At 48.8% G+C, this 16,745-nt stretch overlaps 1 protein-coding gene across 5 annotated transcripts in view; it reads left to right on the forward strand.

The window, feature by feature from the left end:
* The window catches only part of NMNAT2 (nicotinamide nucleotide adenylyltransferase 2), a 191,981-nt gene that overhangs the window by 165,204 nt on the left and 10,032 nt on the right, over positions 1–16,745 (forward strand). For all 5 annotated transcript variants that reach the window (XM_041755625.1, XM_041755656.1, XM_041755646.1 and 2 more), the window contains 3 exons: positions 716–796; positions 2,002–2,046; positions 6,047–6,123. In XM_041755625.1, the coding sequence (XP_041611559.1) occupies positions 716–796; positions 2,002–2,046; positions 6,047–6,123 (203 nt within the window). The remainder of the gene's footprint in view (positions 1–715; positions 797–2,001; positions 2,047–6,046; positions 6,124–16,745) is intronic.

Raw genomic sequence — 16,745 nt, forward strand, 5'->3', positions numbered from 1 at the left:
ATCCTGGTATTACTTTTCACGTCTAGAGACCATAAGCTGTTATATTAGTCTGTTCTAAACAGGGTAGTTCACAAAAAGGCAGAATTTATTCGTTCTTACACAGCTACATGTGGGGGCTCAGAAAAATTTTCTGGATTAGGGCCCCGAGAGGTCATCAAAAACCGGATCCCTCTCAGCTGGTTGAGTAGGATGTCTCATTATTATAAAGTCCATCTTCATGGGAAGGAATGAAGGCTAAGGCTCATATTAAAAAATGAAAAAAAAAACCAAATAGCCCATATGTCTTTTAAATTCAGAATATGAGCCAACTTATAGTATGCAAACATATCTGCATAATGCATTTTTTTTAATGGAGGAAAATAAATAATATACCAGTATGTTAGTGGTGGTTATCTCCAGGGATGGGGTTATGGGTGCTTTTTATTTTCTTCTTTATTTATTTCCCTCTTCCGTATTTTCCATGTTTTAATAGTATATTAAACATGAGCAGAAAATAGATTCCAGTCTATGGCTCAAAATGCTTGCGACTTGGACTGTGAACGAGAAGGAATGTTTGCTGTCATATTTCTGTTCTTTCTCTCTACCCTCCTGCCTCCCACTACCCAACCCTTGCCCCCTCCAGTGCAACCCTGTTGTTTAAGTGTCCCAAATGCCGGGCTGTAAGTTGTGAGTGGTTCTCTCCCTCTGTCCCTGTCTGTCTTGCTCTCTCCCATAGCCAAGATCTTGGGGAAGGTGGGAGAAAGTTTAAGCCGGATCTGCTGTGTCCGCCCGCCGGTGGAGCGCTTCACCTTTGTGGGTAAGGGAGCAAGGACCCTCTTTCCGGGTCCTGTGTCTTCTTTGTCCCTCCCTATATTCATTCAGCAAACACCTCCCAGCACCTGCTGTGGGATGACCATTTATAGAGCCATGATGAAGAGAAAAGAGAAGTAAACAGAAACGTCCCCCCTGGCCTGCAGGGCCAAGCAGTTACAGGAGGCCAGAGGGTGTGACCAGCCTGCCCTGGGGCTGCTTAGGGGCCTCTGCGGTGATGTGCTCATTTCCCATCCCCCTCCACCCCTACACACAGAATGAGGCCACATGCTTAAGAGTTTTCAGGGGCCCGGAATCCTCCCTCGGGGCCTTCCAGCTCTGGCAGTGTCTGTGCCCCTGCTGATAGGCTACTAACCCACATGCTCTGCCCTTAATTCCCTGCTTCTGGCTGTTCCTTCAAGGACTCAGCATGGATGAGAGCATCCGAGTCTCTGGGGGCTCTTTCAGGGTCCCCCGATTCAACTCTGTGGAAGAGCTGAAGGTCTAGACCTCATTCCTCAGACTCTTTGGGGCTGACTTCTGCCGTTTCTGAGATTTCCAATTTCAGGCATCTTGAAAAGGAACTAAGATGGGTGACCGAGTAGGAGAGGAGATGAGGGACCCAGGTGGCACCTCTGTGGTTTTGTGGACGCCGGGGACCCCCATGTGGGTGTTGCACACTTAAGAGCACCGCGTGTCAAAGGCTCCACCTTTCTCGTCTCCCACGGGCTCATGCTGCATCTGCCGTGGGAAAAATCTCAACATGTTCAGTTTGGCCTGTTCCTTGAACCAGGCAACCCCTAAGGAGAGAGGGCCACCTCCTTGTGACTCTAAAAGCTGCTTCCCTAAGCTTAGAGGACATTGCTTTTGTGGACTGCCTCCCTAAAATACAGAAAGAAACAGAAGGTGCTCAGCGTGAGTGTGTGTGTGCTTTCGTCACTGGCTTCCCAGTGAAGCTGTCCGACTCTTAAAGCCCCAGAAATCTGAATTCCTGCCCAAGAGCACAAGGAGATGATGCTCCCTCTCCATTTTGGGCTGGACTGCTCCCCGTTCACCGTGCACGGATGCCCGCTGTGTAGGGAAGCAATGACCCCCACTTTCCCCACACTCAACCCCATCCCACACACTCCTCTGGAGGCCCCTGGCAGACTGAGTGTTGGGGAGCAGTAAGTCAGTTCCCTGATGCTTCTCCGTGACCTCTTTCCTCCCTAGATGAGAACGCCAATCTGGGCACAGTGATGCGGTATGAAGAAATCGGTAAGTGTGGCTGGAAAAGGGGGACACTTGGAGCTTCCTGCCTCTATGGGGTGGGGGAGAGGCCAAGTGGGGCAGGGGAGAGGTCTGGAGACCCTGAGTTGTGTCTGCTCTCAGAATGATTGCTCCAAACTAGATGAGAATCTTAGTTATCTCCCATCTGGCCAGTCCCCAGGAGGTAGGATGGGATGCTTGGCAATTTTCCCTGCAGAGCCTCCTCTCCCTCATCCAAAACACGTGGAAGTTAGGCCTCAGTGGCAGCCAGAGGGGCCTTTCTTTTGCCTATGACACTGCGTGAGGCACAGGAGCTCCCCTGTCTTCTTTTTCTTCTTCCTGACTTCTGGGCTTGGAGGGCAAGGAGGGGAGAGGAGGCCGAAAGCTGCCTCCAAGGCCTCCCCGCAGCCTGGGGCAGAGGCCAAGGTGCCCCCCGTCTGTGTGAGGGTGTGTGGGCCCGAGGCCAGAGCGGGTGGACGGGGCCTCCACCGGGCGGTCAGATGGGAAGGAGCTGGCTCACCCGTGGAAATGAGCTGAGTCCTGCCAGACCCTGGGAAGCAAACCAGAAAACTGAGTTCTTCCCAAGGTTCCAGGGCGGGTGAGAGATACAAGGGTGTGAGGCTGGGAAAGAACAGACAGCTGCCAGAATGGAGCAGGAGTGGGCGCGGGACCAGGTGACAGGAAAGGTCGGTGACAACTGGAATGCTTGGAACTCTAGCGTGAGGGGCAGCCTGGTGTCCAGCAGACACGCTCGATCTGGAATCCCAGCTGCAGAGATACGCCAGGCCAGTGCCTTCCTGGTCTGCCTCCATCGGGGGCTGGAGGTCAGGTGTTCCTGCTGTGGTCCTCGGAGCATCGGGTTCTCTCCCAGGAGGCCCCGCAGATGTGACGTCACTCAAGGGGCTTCTCCGGGTCATGTCCTCTGATCGGAGGGGTTGTGGCGTACCTGAGTTGGCTCCTACTGTTTTGTTAGAACCATTTCTAAAGATTTTTCAGGAAGCATGCAAACTGGTCGTTACATGCCGCCAATGCAAAGCATTAAATTATATGAAATACATTGCATTAACAACAAAGATGCTGAGTACTCAAAACTCCTCAGTCCTGAGGTGTTCTGCCCAAACGCCCCAAGGGCAAGGAAGAGAGCAAAGCCTTACTTACACTCTCACTCCCTGCCCGTCCACACCTGGCCCCCGAGCGGCCTTCCCCGGGAAGTCTTCTTGACCAGCCAGGCTCAGAGCCATCGTCAGACCTTTAACTCTGTTCAGTGTCTATTCCTCTTGTTCCTTGTCCCAGAAAGCATGTGCTGTGGCAAGCTTCAGCGTGACCCTGTTTCCCTTCCCGGCCCCCAGGGCCAGTGTGTTGGCCGCAGCTGCCTGGAGCTCCCCGGCCTGCAGAGAGGCGCGCAGATGAGCGCTTGCACAGTGTGCTTCAGGCCGGCACCCTCAGGGTCCCTTATCTTACTGCCGCCTTGCACCGGGCAGGGCTAGCCTTACCCCATCTTGCTCTTCTTTCCAAGAAAGGAAAGCTGGGAGGCTCCAGATGTTAGGACAGATTCGTGGCCTGGGGGCCTAGTGTGGTACAGGTGGCCTTGGAGGGCAAGGGGAGCTGCAAAGGGCCCTGGGGTCTGGGCTTCACAGACCCGGGATTCCTGGGAGGGGAGTGTGGTTGGGGCCCCACCGATTCGGCCTCCTGGCTCCAGATCCCTACATAGGGGTGAACAATGGGGAGGGAGGCCGAAGGGAGCTGCCCTGCTTCCAGACTGCTGTGCCGGAAGGCCCTCTGGCTCACGAGAAAGAAAAAGCCATTTCCTCCCAGCTCAGTTAGCCTCTAAGGCTCGGTTTCCATGTCCTTAAGCCCCTGACTGCTCCAGACTCAAGGCTTTGCGGGCTGGAAAGGCCTGCGTTGGGCTCCTGCGATAAACCAGGAGGAACCGCTGCTGCCCTCCAGCGGCCACGCGTGGCATCCCAAGCTCTGCTATGGGGCCTGGGGTCTGTGACCAATGCATCTGTTCTGGTCCTGCAAGAAAAGGTGGAGACCTCACTTTTTAGCTTTCTGTGCTTTGGCTTTAAAAAAAAAAAAAAAACCCAGCCATGTACTCAAATGAGTTTCTGGCTTGGGAATAGAAAAGAGATTTATTTTCATGGCTGTAGAGCAAAGCTTTCTCAACTGTGGACCATAGACATCTGGAAATAAATAGTTCTGTGATGTGGGGGGAGCCATGTGCCTTGTAGGATGTTCAACAGCATTTCTGCCCTCCGAGTACCAGATCCCGGGAGCCCACCTCTCTCCCTGGTCTTGACAACTGAAAAATGTCTCCAGGCATTGTCAGGTCCAGATCATTCTGCCCCCCCCCCCCACCCATGAGACCCACTGACACAGAGAAAGCCAAGGGCCGCCACATCCTCTGGACAAGGCCACCCAACTGAAATCTTAGGCAGTCAGAACTCCAGAGCCTCGGCTTCTTTCTCTTTCTACAGAAAAAGAGCTCCAGAGCTCTGGGTGGTTCCAAGCAGGGGATGGGGAACAGTAGGATCCCAGGTATGGCCCAGTCTGGCTCCTTTCAGCCATATGAAGGCTGGTTCATCTCCACAGATGGGGAGTTGGGCCAGAAGGCCTGTGGCATAGCATGGAAGGAGGGAGACACCTCTTCCCCGTGCCCGCCCCTTCCCACTCCAAAAACAAAGGCCATGAGGTCCACCCAGGAGGCTCCTGGACAGCTTGCCTCCATGGCCTCTGTGGTCACTTGTCTGCTGTTCACTTATTCAGTAAGTCCCAAGCACCTACCATGTGCGGGTCACTCTGCCAGGCCCTGGGGATGTAAAGATAAGTTAAGGTCCCCACACATAAGCAGATTGGGCTACGGGATGATGTGGAGGGAAGGGGAGGCTACAGGCATATTTTGTAGCTAAGACCCCAGGGCTCCATGGGGCTCCCTGAGGAAGGGCTGCCCTGAATGGAACAACGAGATGTTGGCACTGTCGTCAGCCCAGCAGCCTTCCTTCTCTGTGCCACCTGGAGACTCCCGCAGGCAGGGACCAGGTCACTGTCTGAAAGTCCTTGTGAGGTTCCCGAGGAGCTGTGTGGTCTCAGGCAGGCAGGCCTAACAGCCATGTCTCCACGTCGGTGCAGGGTGGCAGTGGTTTCTGGAAGGCTCCGAGCAGGGCTGTCTCACACTTTCAGACAAGATGCCCACAGCCACGGCCTCTTGCCAGAGGGCCCAGGGTGCCTGGGAACCACACGCTGCACACTGAGTCACACCCAGGCAGAGGTCTTCCCCCACGTGGTTCTGAGAATCCTGGGATCCTTTTCTCCCCACTGCTCAGTTTTAATAAGTCAGTGAATTTGCTGCCTGTCGTGATGGGCCATGCTGGGACAATTCAGAGCAGGCTTCAGGAGGGAAGGAAAATAAGTGACAAACAGGAAGCCCGCCTGGGAAGGAGGCGGGTGGGCTCAGCCTTGCTTCTCAAGCTGTTTGCTGAGGGCGGTGGCCCTGGAAAGGGAGGACATCTGATTAACTCAGTACCGCATGGGTACACTCGGTGTTCCCCCAATCCCCATCGTGTCAGCATTTGTGATGAAGCCTGGATAATGCACAGCAGCACGGAAGCCAAACTCTGTTGACAATTAAGTTTGATGGGGAGCAAAAGAGAGAGCCCCTTAGATCTAAGACAAGTCACATAGCTGGCTCGGTCTCTCTTGGGATGACCAACCATCCTGGTTTAGCACTGAAGGACCCGGGCCCCCAGAAACCCCTCCGTACCAGGCAAGCCAAGACCCTCCCTGAATGATAGCTCCTCTCGCAAAGGGCAAGAGTGGTCTGTAAATGAGCCGGGGGCGTGGTGGGCAAAGGCTTCTTTACTGCACGCACCACAGTGCAGGGGAGCTTGGAAGAGCTGGGTGCTGGAACCCCAAGGGTTGGTGACTTCTGTATTAACAGGAGAAGGGCTGGGAGTTGCATGTTTTCCAGGTCTCCACTTACCCCTGTGCAATCTTTGCTCCCCCTCCTCAGAGCTGCGGATCTTGCTGCTGTGTGGCAGTGACCTGCTGGAATCCTTCTGCATCCCGGGGCTCTGGAACGAGGCGGATGTGAGTAGCAGGGTTACTGCAGCACCACACACAGCTGCCTTGGGAAGGATGGGGAGGGGGCACCTGGTTCCAGCCTTTGCTTTTTCCACGCCTCCCCTACTACCTCCCTCCCCAATCCGAGCATCCCATCTCGAGGAGCTCCCCAGAGGACGATCCATTCACATCACTATGGAAGAAAGTTCCCACCTATCCCAAGCTTTATCCCGGACTGCATTTTTGTACTCACTTTTGTATCTTGCTTCTGTAAAGCCCCTTGGAAGAAAGCAATCTGAGTCATGGAATACCTTCTCCAGGGAGTACTTGGAGTGTCTGTGTGTGGCAGTAAGTGGGGGAGGGAAGGATTTAAAAAAAGCCTTCACCCTTTTGAGATTATGTGTGTTTTGTTTTCCTTTGATTCCTTTTGAAGAGGTAGTAAATACCACCCTAGAATTCCCTCAACAAGAAGAAAGAGGTCAGGAGGAGAGGCATTAATGGCAAAAGGTCAGTAGGATCCTTTGAGCAATTGACTGGGGAAGAGAAAGAAACAGGAAGTTAAACTTATACCACTTGGAAGCTCAATGTACATCTTTTGTTGTCAGATCTGATGTTGATGGTCTTAAATCAGCTAATTCCTAAGTTACTCACCTTTGGTCTGTACATTGGCTCTTGCTCTTTCATTAATTCGTTCACTGGATAGCCTGAGTTTTGCTAGCTCCCAATTCCATAGCCCTGTGCAAGTTGGATTCTCAAGGCAGCAATTCCAGATCTCGTGCTTTCTTTACTAACCTGCTGTGAGACCCCATGCAAACCACTCAACTCTCTGGGAATCAGATTTTTTTTCCAGTTTTATTGAGATATAATTGATATGTAACATGGTATTATTTTTTTTAAGATTTTATTTATTTATTCATGAGAGAGAGAGAGAGAGAGAGAGAGAGAGGCAGAGACACAAGGCAGAGGAAGAAACAGGCTCCATGCAGGGAGCCCGACGTGGGACTTGATCCTGGGCCGAAGGCGGCGCTAAACCGCTGGGCCACCAGGGCTGCCTGTAACGTGATATTAGTTTAAGGTGTAGAATGCAATGATTTGAGATGTGTATATATTGCAAAATGTTATCAGAGTAAGTTTAACATCACTTCACATAGTACATCTTGGTTGTGTTTTTAAAAATCTATACCATGTTACCTAACACATTCTGACATTTGAAAAAATAGGCAGTATTAGGTGGCAAGACGTCTGCATATGAAATTTTTTCGTGTACATACATGTATTTCTCTGAAGAGGGAGAGAAGACCTTCAGGATCAGATTCCAGCTTCCAGGTCCATTCCAACACAGCTCATGACAAAAATCTATCTTGACCTTCAGTTTTTCCCATCTCTAAAATGGGTGTAATAATAGTACCTGCCTCATAGGATTTGAGGAAAATGAAATGAGATTGTGTACGTGAAGTGCCCAGCCTAGTGCTGCACACACAGTTACATACAACAAATGTTCCTAAGGGAATTTACCTAAACTAACTCATAGACATACACGCAGATATTCCAGGTGAAGGGTGTGAGTGCTAACGCGCTGTGGGAGGACCAGGGAGGGCAGGGAGAGTTTCCCCGCAGATGAATTATACTGTGTAAGCCTTTCATCACCACCCCTGGACCATTTCTTGCGGGTGAAATTCTAAACCTCCTTTCAGTTCTGGATGAAGTGACTTAATTAACTTTCACTTTCCTCTCTACTTCACAAGGTGCTGTGAAAGTAAACAGTACTGTACCCAAAGTTGTGTACAAGATCTCAGCAGAGCTCTTTCGAGAAGCTAGGCAAATCAGGGAGTGGGGGGCAGCTGTGGGGGGCACATCCCTTGGGGAGGCCTGGATGTCCTGGAGGGATGAAGTCAGCACCTGGGGCAGCAGCCTGAAGGGCCGCCTACAAGAGCAGGGAATCTCTGGAGCCCCCTCTCAGGGGCACACCTCCCCCTCTGTGGAGCCTGGAATTTCTAGCATGGGGACCCTGGAAGCACAGCCAGTCCTTCTCTGTTCCTCCCAGTTAGATTGCTGACCTCAGGTCCTCTGACTCCTTTCCAAAATGGTCTCTCTTGCTGTTGGCAGATCTGACATTTGAAGACCAAGAAAAGGAGACCCAGGTCTCTCCTCTTCCCATTGGGCTCTGGTGTTGACATGACATGTTGGTTAAGACAAAAAAAAAAAAAATAGAGAAACCAAAAGCTGTTGATTAACTGGGAATGTAGCCATGAAGGTGGAGTGAGACCCTCACTTATTCAGCTATGTTCCCCCTTGGTTGGTGACTCTGAAGATCCAGAGCACCCAGCCCGGCTGTGCCCAGAGAGCACAACGAGAGGGCCAACAGGAACCCACATCCCTCCTGCCTGGCTGGTACAAATCCCAATCCACAGCACAGGCAGCAGGGACTTGGGTGAAGTAGACACTCAAAGCTCACGCCAAAAGGCTTTCTGGAGCCTAGAGCTCTACCTCCCCATCCCTTCTCACTCAACTGCTCTGTCCCCTAACTTAACCCACAGCCAATCTGTGGAGTCCTTAGAATTGTGGCACCTGAGGCAGAGGGGGGAAATAATCAAGGAGCTGTTTCCTTACATAATGAGTGTGAATCTCAACCCACAAAAGAGGTGTGCTAGAAATATCACCTTTGATTTATTTAAATCAAATTAAAATTCAAGTCCAGATCTATTCCACAGGGATGATGGGAAGTTAGTCTCAGTTATTGTATTACTGATTAGCAGAACCTGAAAGGCTTCCGTCGGCCCTGAACACGAACCTTTGTTCATCAGGGTCCCCACGGACGCCTTCCCTGTCTGGACGTTCGTGGCCACTTGCGGGGCTCCTGGCCCAGTCTGGAAGCCCAGCGCGGGGCCCCACCCACCAATGATCATCAGGACCCATTTTCTTCTGAGGGTTTGCCCCTGGGAGGTTTTGCTCTAGGAGGGAGGAGAGATCTGGTTTTCAGAGATCCCTAGGTTCCTTCTAGTGTAGAAATGGGGGGAGGGAGGGAATGGGAGGGGGGAGAACGCAGAACCTCTTCTTTCTGTTCTAAGGGTATCTTTCTATTTTCTTTCATCCTTGGGATATCTAGAGAAATCTCTTCTGTGAGTTTATAGCCACTGACTGTAAAACATTGATTACTGCCCTGTGAATTAGATACTAGGGTCTTCTGGTACAGGGTCTGGATCTCTGCTAGAAATAGGGTTGGGCTGGGCAGAGGGGGATGTAGTTAGTTAGTAACTAGTAATTCAACGGCTTATTCCACAGTCCCTGTTTGAGGATGGTTGGATCTCAGGGTCTAGAAAAGGAAGGCCTTACTTTAATAACTTTGTATGGAGTGAGTCCTGCTTATTCTACTAGAAAATTCTACCCTCTGGAGTTTGCCTGGAAGGGGTCCATTTTAGGGTTTTTAGTTCCTATCCATGAGATTACCAGGGACAAGGCATACGGACCTACGCTGGGTTTCTTCATTACCTGGTGTCCCAAGTGATACTTGTTGCCACAGACCTCTGTTTGGTTACCAGGAGCCCAAACCCCTGAATCTGCCCATGACTTGGGGACAGGAGGTGGGGAGAAGAACCAAGCTTCTTGGGAAGGCCACAGGCCCTGGCTCCACATCCTAGCCTCCTATGTTCTTCAGAATTCTCAGGATTCTGGAGGAAGGAGAGAAGCCACTAGTTCAGACAGATCTGGGGAGAAATAGGAGTCTCTCCACCCTTCTGTAAAGAAAGCTCAAAGCAGGCTGTGGAGCAGCTTTGTTCTCCAGCTGGGCTGGGAAGCAGCTGAGCTGGTCTGTTCCACAGCAGGATGCCAAGGCTTCCTCCAGCACAGTCACAAATTCTCCGCTGAGTCGCTCTAGCTCTTTCTATTGGGATTCCTGAAGGGGTGCTCTCCATCCAGCAGTCTAATCACACAGTCAAAGGAACAACCCCACCTCCTAACACATCCCTTGGGCATTTCCTATTAGGCACAAAGATCCATTAGCCCACAGTAAATTCTGACCTCCTCTGACCAATGACACACCCTTCCCCTTACATTCCAGGGGCAGAAAATTCCATACATATCCATCAAGTTTCTCTCCGTGGAATACAAAAGAGCTGCTTGTGCAGCCTGGCAGTTGGCTTTTTCATTCTTGATTCCTTAGAGAATTCAAGATCCAGGCTCCTGGGCTAACCTTGGAGATCAACCCCCAGGGACACCTCTATACCCCCCCCCCACACACACACACACAGCCCTTCCCATCCCTGGGTTTCTATTACAGAGTTAGTCTCCCTAGGGGACCTGATCTTTGCTGTGCTGCATCATCCTGGCACTAGCACGAAGGCAGGTATCCAAGCAAGGACCAGCATTTGTGGGAAGGCAAGGCCAAGGAATAAAGGGTCAGCCAGAGACACACATTTGTGAAGCGGGAAGCTGTTACATTCACTCTCCTCCCCCAAATAAAATCAGTTGTCTAGGGCTCTTGTGCTGTCAGCTGCTGTGTCCATCCGCTGCTTTGTCCATTATAAAAGAAGGCAGTCTGGCAAATTAATTCTGATCCAAGCATTCTTTCCTTCAATCAATATTTATTCTTCTTTTTTTTTAAGGATTTTATTTATTTATTCATGAGAGACACACACACAGAGAGAGGCAGAGACACAGGCAGAGGGAGAAGCAGGCTCCATGCAGGGATCCTGATGCGGGACTCGATCCCGGGACTCCAGGATCATGCGCTGAGCCGAAGGCAGACACTCAACGGCTGAGCCACCCAGGCATCCCTCAATCAATATTTCAACTTAACACATATTATTAGAGCCCAGGGTGAATATAGGCATGTTACTTGTCCTTAGAGCACTTGCGATCTAAAAAGCATCTTTTTTATTATATTCATTTTTTATACTGCATGAAATAAAGTTGTAAAAAGTTTAGAAGAGTTCCTGAAACTATAAGCACTCAATAAATGTTGGCTGTTATTCATCTATTGGTTTTAAAACATTCATTGAGTACCTACCAAGGGCCAGACATTGTTCTGGGGCTGAATGAGCAGAGAAAACAAAATAGACAAAGCTTCTTACTATGTGCACTTTACTTTCTAGATAATAAATACTTTGATATTTCTTGTGGATCAGCTCAGTTAACCCCTAGCACACTCCTGTGAAGTGGAAGTCACACAAGTCTTCTGATTCCTAATCCATAAAAGACATGAGAAGAATGAGAATGATGATAGATAGATGATGATGATGATAGATCATCCTGAGCTTGATGATGATGATAGATCATCCTGAGCAAGGAGCCTGATGTGGGGCTCAATCCCAGGACCCAGGATAGGTAGATAGATAGATAGATAGATAGATAGATAGATAGATAATAGATATTTCATTGAAGGCTGCAAGAGGGAAGCACTTGAGCTGGGCTTTGAGTAATGGGCAGGATTGGGTTAAGCGGGTGGAAAGAGATGGGCTTTTTGAGTTGAGAGAAGGCTGTAAAAGATCTAATGGTGGGGACAAGAGCTACTGGGAGATGGTTCTGGCTGGTTGAAATAGAAGGTTTAGCTTGGTCTTTATTTGAGAAGGTTTTGACTTTTCAGCCAACAGACAAAAATCATTAAGTTTAATGATTAAAGGTATTAGCTGTTTTCAAATGGTATTTGCATTTTAAATGAGCAAGGGTCAATAATTAACCCAAAGGAAAATCTGAAGGTGGAACTTTAGGCACCTGAGATGGGCCAGTAAGGAAATTGTTTTTTCTTTTTCTTTCTTTTTGTACTTCTTGAAACCCAGCATTCCATAGGCTGGCTCTAATTGGCTGGATCCCACAGTTTTCCAGCCAACCAGCCATGGGCTAACTGCTTCCTACATCCACCAGCTATGGGAAAACAACCAAAGAAAATAAACAGAGGAGAAGTCAGGGGCCCTAGCCACTCCAGAAGAAATCCCAGGGCGCTAGGACTCATAGAGCAAAGACAAACATTTGGTCTTTCAGGCTCAGATGGTTTTTATCAGACAGTCCAGCCCCAGCCAGGAAGCCCCATGGACACTTCCACCCCGGGGATTAGGCCTCCACACTGATAAAACCAATGTCGGATTTACAGACTCTAGGGAAGGAGGCTTAGCTCCTATCATGGAAGATTCTGGTTCTCGTGTGAAAGATACTATTGGTTTGGTTTACAAGCTTTCGACTTGAGTCTGGAATCTCTTGCCTTCCCACACCCCCAAATTGGAAGTGAGAATGGGGATAATTTCCTCTGGGAAACCCCTCTGAAGGAACACTCATTTATTAGCACTTAAGAGAGCCATTCTGGAAATGCCTTCCCACTTTCTCATCTCTGATCATACTAACCTCTGCCCTGCTTTCCCCCCAGAGAGGAACAGAGGCCACAACAAGGGTGGAGGATTCTTTACTGAAATAGGTGGGGCCTATTTCACCCCCCACCCCCCCAACCCACAGTGTGGCTTCTACTGGACACCTTGCATCTTTTGCAACCCAGATGGAAGGATACAAAATTTTATACTCCAGGGGGCGATGTAGAGTAACGAACGGAGGAAGCTCATGATAAATCTCCCTGGGGTGGAGAAAAAAACAAGATAGAATATATTTTCAAACCAAAAAAGTTTCAAGTCACTAAAATGTGAGTCTTAAGAAATGGATCTAAGAAGTTTGATGTAGCAGACAGAGCCTTTAAAGCTGATCAGAGCGGGTTCAAATCCACTAACTAGAACTATATCTCACTGAGTCTTGATTTCCCCATTTATGAATGGAGAACTGAGGCACATATTTCAGAAGACCATTGTTGTGAGGATTCAGTGTAATACTCAGTAAAGCTCCAGGACTGTGCGTGGCACAGAACAGATACCTTCATACATGTTTCTTTCCCTCCTTACTGATGGTCCCTTGTCCATCTGTCAACACCCTCATCTGGAGAAGAAACACAGGTGAGCCCAAGTCACCCAGGTGCTACACCTGGAGAAGAGGGCACTGTCTGGGGGAGATGGTCAGGATTCTGAATCCTGATTTCAGAATGATTCTACAGAGGATCTAACCAGTTAGGCTTGCCTGACTAAATCCATGTAAATCGGATCCTTTTGTCAATGGAAGTCAAACCTTCTGTTTAAAACATTTTAATGACTTCTGTTTGCAATTGGAATGAAACTCCATCTCTGATCTGGTCCTTGTCTACTTTTCCTACTTCTCTGTGCCTCAGTCCTACCTATTTTGTTTTGCTTTGCACTGTTTTGGTTTTTAAATTGTTTTTCTTACCTCAGGGCCTTTGCACTAGCTGTGGCCTAACTAGGAGTGCTCTTACCCCAGATATTTCTATGCCTGACCCCTTCTTGTCATTTTAGTTTTAACTTAAAGGTCGTTTCGTTTTATATTCAGTCTTGTACTTAATTCCACCTCATGTTTTCTTATTTACATGTTCGTTTATGGTTGCTCCCTACTGGGAAGGTAAGCTGTATGAGTACACTAGATTTGGCTGTCTTATCTGGCAACACCAGGAGAGTGCCCCATTTACCATATACATGCCATAAAAGTTTGCAGAATGAAAGAATGAAAGAGTACCTGAGTGTAGCTTGGTTGGAGGAGGTTAGCCCATAAGAGACTTTTAGTCCACCATGAGGTGTGGCCCACACTTTTACCAGTTACCCATAAGATATTAGCCACTACAAGATATTAGCCACTTAATAGTAACCTACTGTTATCCTTCATAGCAATAGATACACTTGAAATAATCAATCATTTGTTTACTGCCTCCTACTAGGTAGGGATTGATCCAAGAGATGAAGCCATGTCTGTCTTGCTCAACTCTCTCTCCCTGGTACCCAGGGAAGTACTTGGCTAAGAGCCAACCCAAAAGCATCCCCAACCCAAAGCATCCCCCAAATCCAACACTGCAGATCTTGAAATTCAGCCTCCCAGAGGGATGATGATCATAACTCCACATTCCTTCCAGATTTGCCGCCTCGGTCCTCATGAATGTTCTCTCTCCCAAGGCCAAGTTGCTTCCTGCCCCAACATGTCTCATATCCTTCCTTCAGATTCCCCACATTTGGGGAACCAGAGTCCACCCCCTCCCACTTCCTCTCCCCATCCCCACCCCTGCCTCCCCTGGGGAGCCTTTGACCAGAGGATGAAAAGATATCAAAACGCTGTGCCTGTGAGCAGGAAGTTGGAACAGGATGAATGTCACAGACCCCCACCTCAGACATCACAGGCCAGAGCTCAACTGGGAGGGAGTCCCGTTGTATGCTGGGGGAGGGGAGCGGAGAAGACTGTACTCTGATCCTGCTAACTGCCTGGCAGTATGGGCTCACATTGGTCAGCATCAGGAAAGGGATTTGCCAAGCAAGACAGCTCTGCTACCTTGGCCACTCACCCACCTCCCCACTGCTGAGGCAAGACCTGCAGAGAACTCTTTGTAAACAGGCAGGTGGAATAAGCTGGAATAACAGCTCCGTGCCAGGGGCCTGAGCACACTCCTGCAGGCTCATGGGTAAGGAGAGCCTGAGCAACCCCATGTTTCTTCTGTTTTCAAATGTCCACCCCAACCACCCCTACTCTCCAGGGCAAAGGGTGACATCCTCGTCCTCATTTTTGCTGGAATCTTCAGAGGTGTTTGTTGCACGAGTATCTCATTTTCACCACCTCCCAAACCAAGCCAGAGAATTAGCAGCTTAGGCAACTGCCAATGTGATTTATAGCAACAATTTCTCAGAGGTTGGTGCACATTAGAAGGATTATGGAGCTTTGTAAAGCTCCTAAACAGCCCATCCTAAACATGTTGGATAAAAATCCCTGAGGTGAGGTATGGGGGATCTACTTTTGTCACTGGTTTTAAAGCTCCCCCAGATGCTTCTGCTCACCAATCAGATCAAGTCTGGGAACCTGCAAGTGTAGGCTCACCCTTACTTGTATAGGACCTGAGAGTCTATCTTTTGAGTAACTTCTTTGGGCCTCCTAGAGCTCCCATTAAGTACTGTGGGCTCCTCGCCAGGTCCTGAGACAGGGAGAGTTTATCGGCTAATGCCTCAAAGACAGCTGTCAGACAAGACTCTGCAGGAATCTACTTATTGAACAGCTCCTATTAAGCACATATGAAGTGCCAGGGCCTTTTCCCCTAGGGACACAGTGACGAACAAAACACACAATGCTCTCTGCCCTCATGGAGGTTACCTTTATAGAAGAGGGACAAAGAGACAAAAATCAGGTTGAACAAGGAAGATATATAAAGTGTTAGATGGACATAAAGGCTAGCAAGGAGCATAAAATCCAGGAAGGGGCGGGAACTGTGCAGGTGTGGCTAACGTGTGGGTCTGTGTGCGTGGTGCCAAAAGATGAAATAGCCTGGTCTCACTGAGAAGATGATATTTAAGTAAAGACTTTTGAGCCAAGGAGCAGCACAATCTATTTTAATACTATTGATCTGTCTGTTGGGAATAGACTGAAAAAAGCAAGAGAAAAACAGGAAGACCAGAGCAATCCAAGTGAGAGCTGATGGGACTGAATTCATTTTCTGTTGCTGTAGACTGGTGGCTGAAGGCCACACATACGGCGCCTGGGGCCCTCAGTCGGTTAAGGTTCTAACTCTTGGTTTCAGCTCAGGTCACAATCTCAAGGTTGTGAGATGGAGCCCTGTGTCAGGCTCCACGCTCAGCAAGGAGTTTGCTCAAGATTCTCTCTCTCTCCCTTTCCTTCACCTTCTGCCCCTCCCCCTCACTTGATCTCATTCTCTCTCTCTCTCAAATAAATAAATAAAATCTCTAAAAAACAAAGCAACACACTCACACACTGATTCTCTTATACCCTGGAAACCAGAGGTACAAAATAGGTTTTGCTGGGCAAAAACCAAGTTGTTGGCAAGGCCACTTTCCCTCCAGAGACTCCAGGAGAGGATCTGTCTTCACCTTCTCCAGCTTCTAGAGCTGCATTGCTTACCTTCCTTGGCTCATGACCCCTTCTTTCCATCTTCAAGGCCAACAGTGGAACATCTTCAAATGCCTCTCTGCTCTGTCTTTATGTCATTTTCTCTCTTCCGCGTTAAATGTTCCCCTGCCTCCCTCTTGTAAGGACACTTGTTACTACTCACCTAGATTATGTAGGATAATTTCAAGATCCTTAGCTTAATTCAAATCTGCATATACGTTGCCATATAAGATAACATTCACAAATTCTACAGATTAGGACCCAGTTATCTTTGGGGGCCAGTATTTAACCTACCAAAGTAGGCTTGGACCAGCAGAAACTTGATGGAAATGGCCAAAAATGAGCAGATTCTTGGATTTGTTTTGAAGGGGGAATCAAATGGGTTACCTTTTAGGTGGAATGTGGGATGTGAGAAGAAAAGAGGAATCAAGGAAAATGCCGAGGCTTTGACCTGAGCAGTTGTGAGGAGGGAGTTTCCATTTACTGAAATGAAAAAGAGTATAGGAGAAGCATTTTAGGGATTTTAGGGATGTACAATGAGTGAGTGATTCACTGATTGATGTCAGAAGGTTCAGGGGCTCATGGACATTTTAGATTTGAGATGCCCTCCTAAGTAGGCATATTGAAAAGTCTGCTGGATATATGAGTTTGAAGTTCAGGAGAGAAGTCTGTGCCAGAGGTATTAATTTGGGAGCCTTTGGTATGCCTCTAAAGCTTTGCAATTGAATGAAATC

This window comes from Vulpes lagopus, chromosome 1 (assembly GCF_018345385.1).
Source record: "Vulpes lagopus strain Blue_001 chromosome 1, ASM1834538v1, whole genome shotgun sequence".
In the NCBI taxonomy this organism is placed as follows: domain Eukaryota; kingdom Metazoa; phylum Chordata; class Mammalia; order Carnivora; family Canidae; genus Vulpes; species Vulpes lagopus.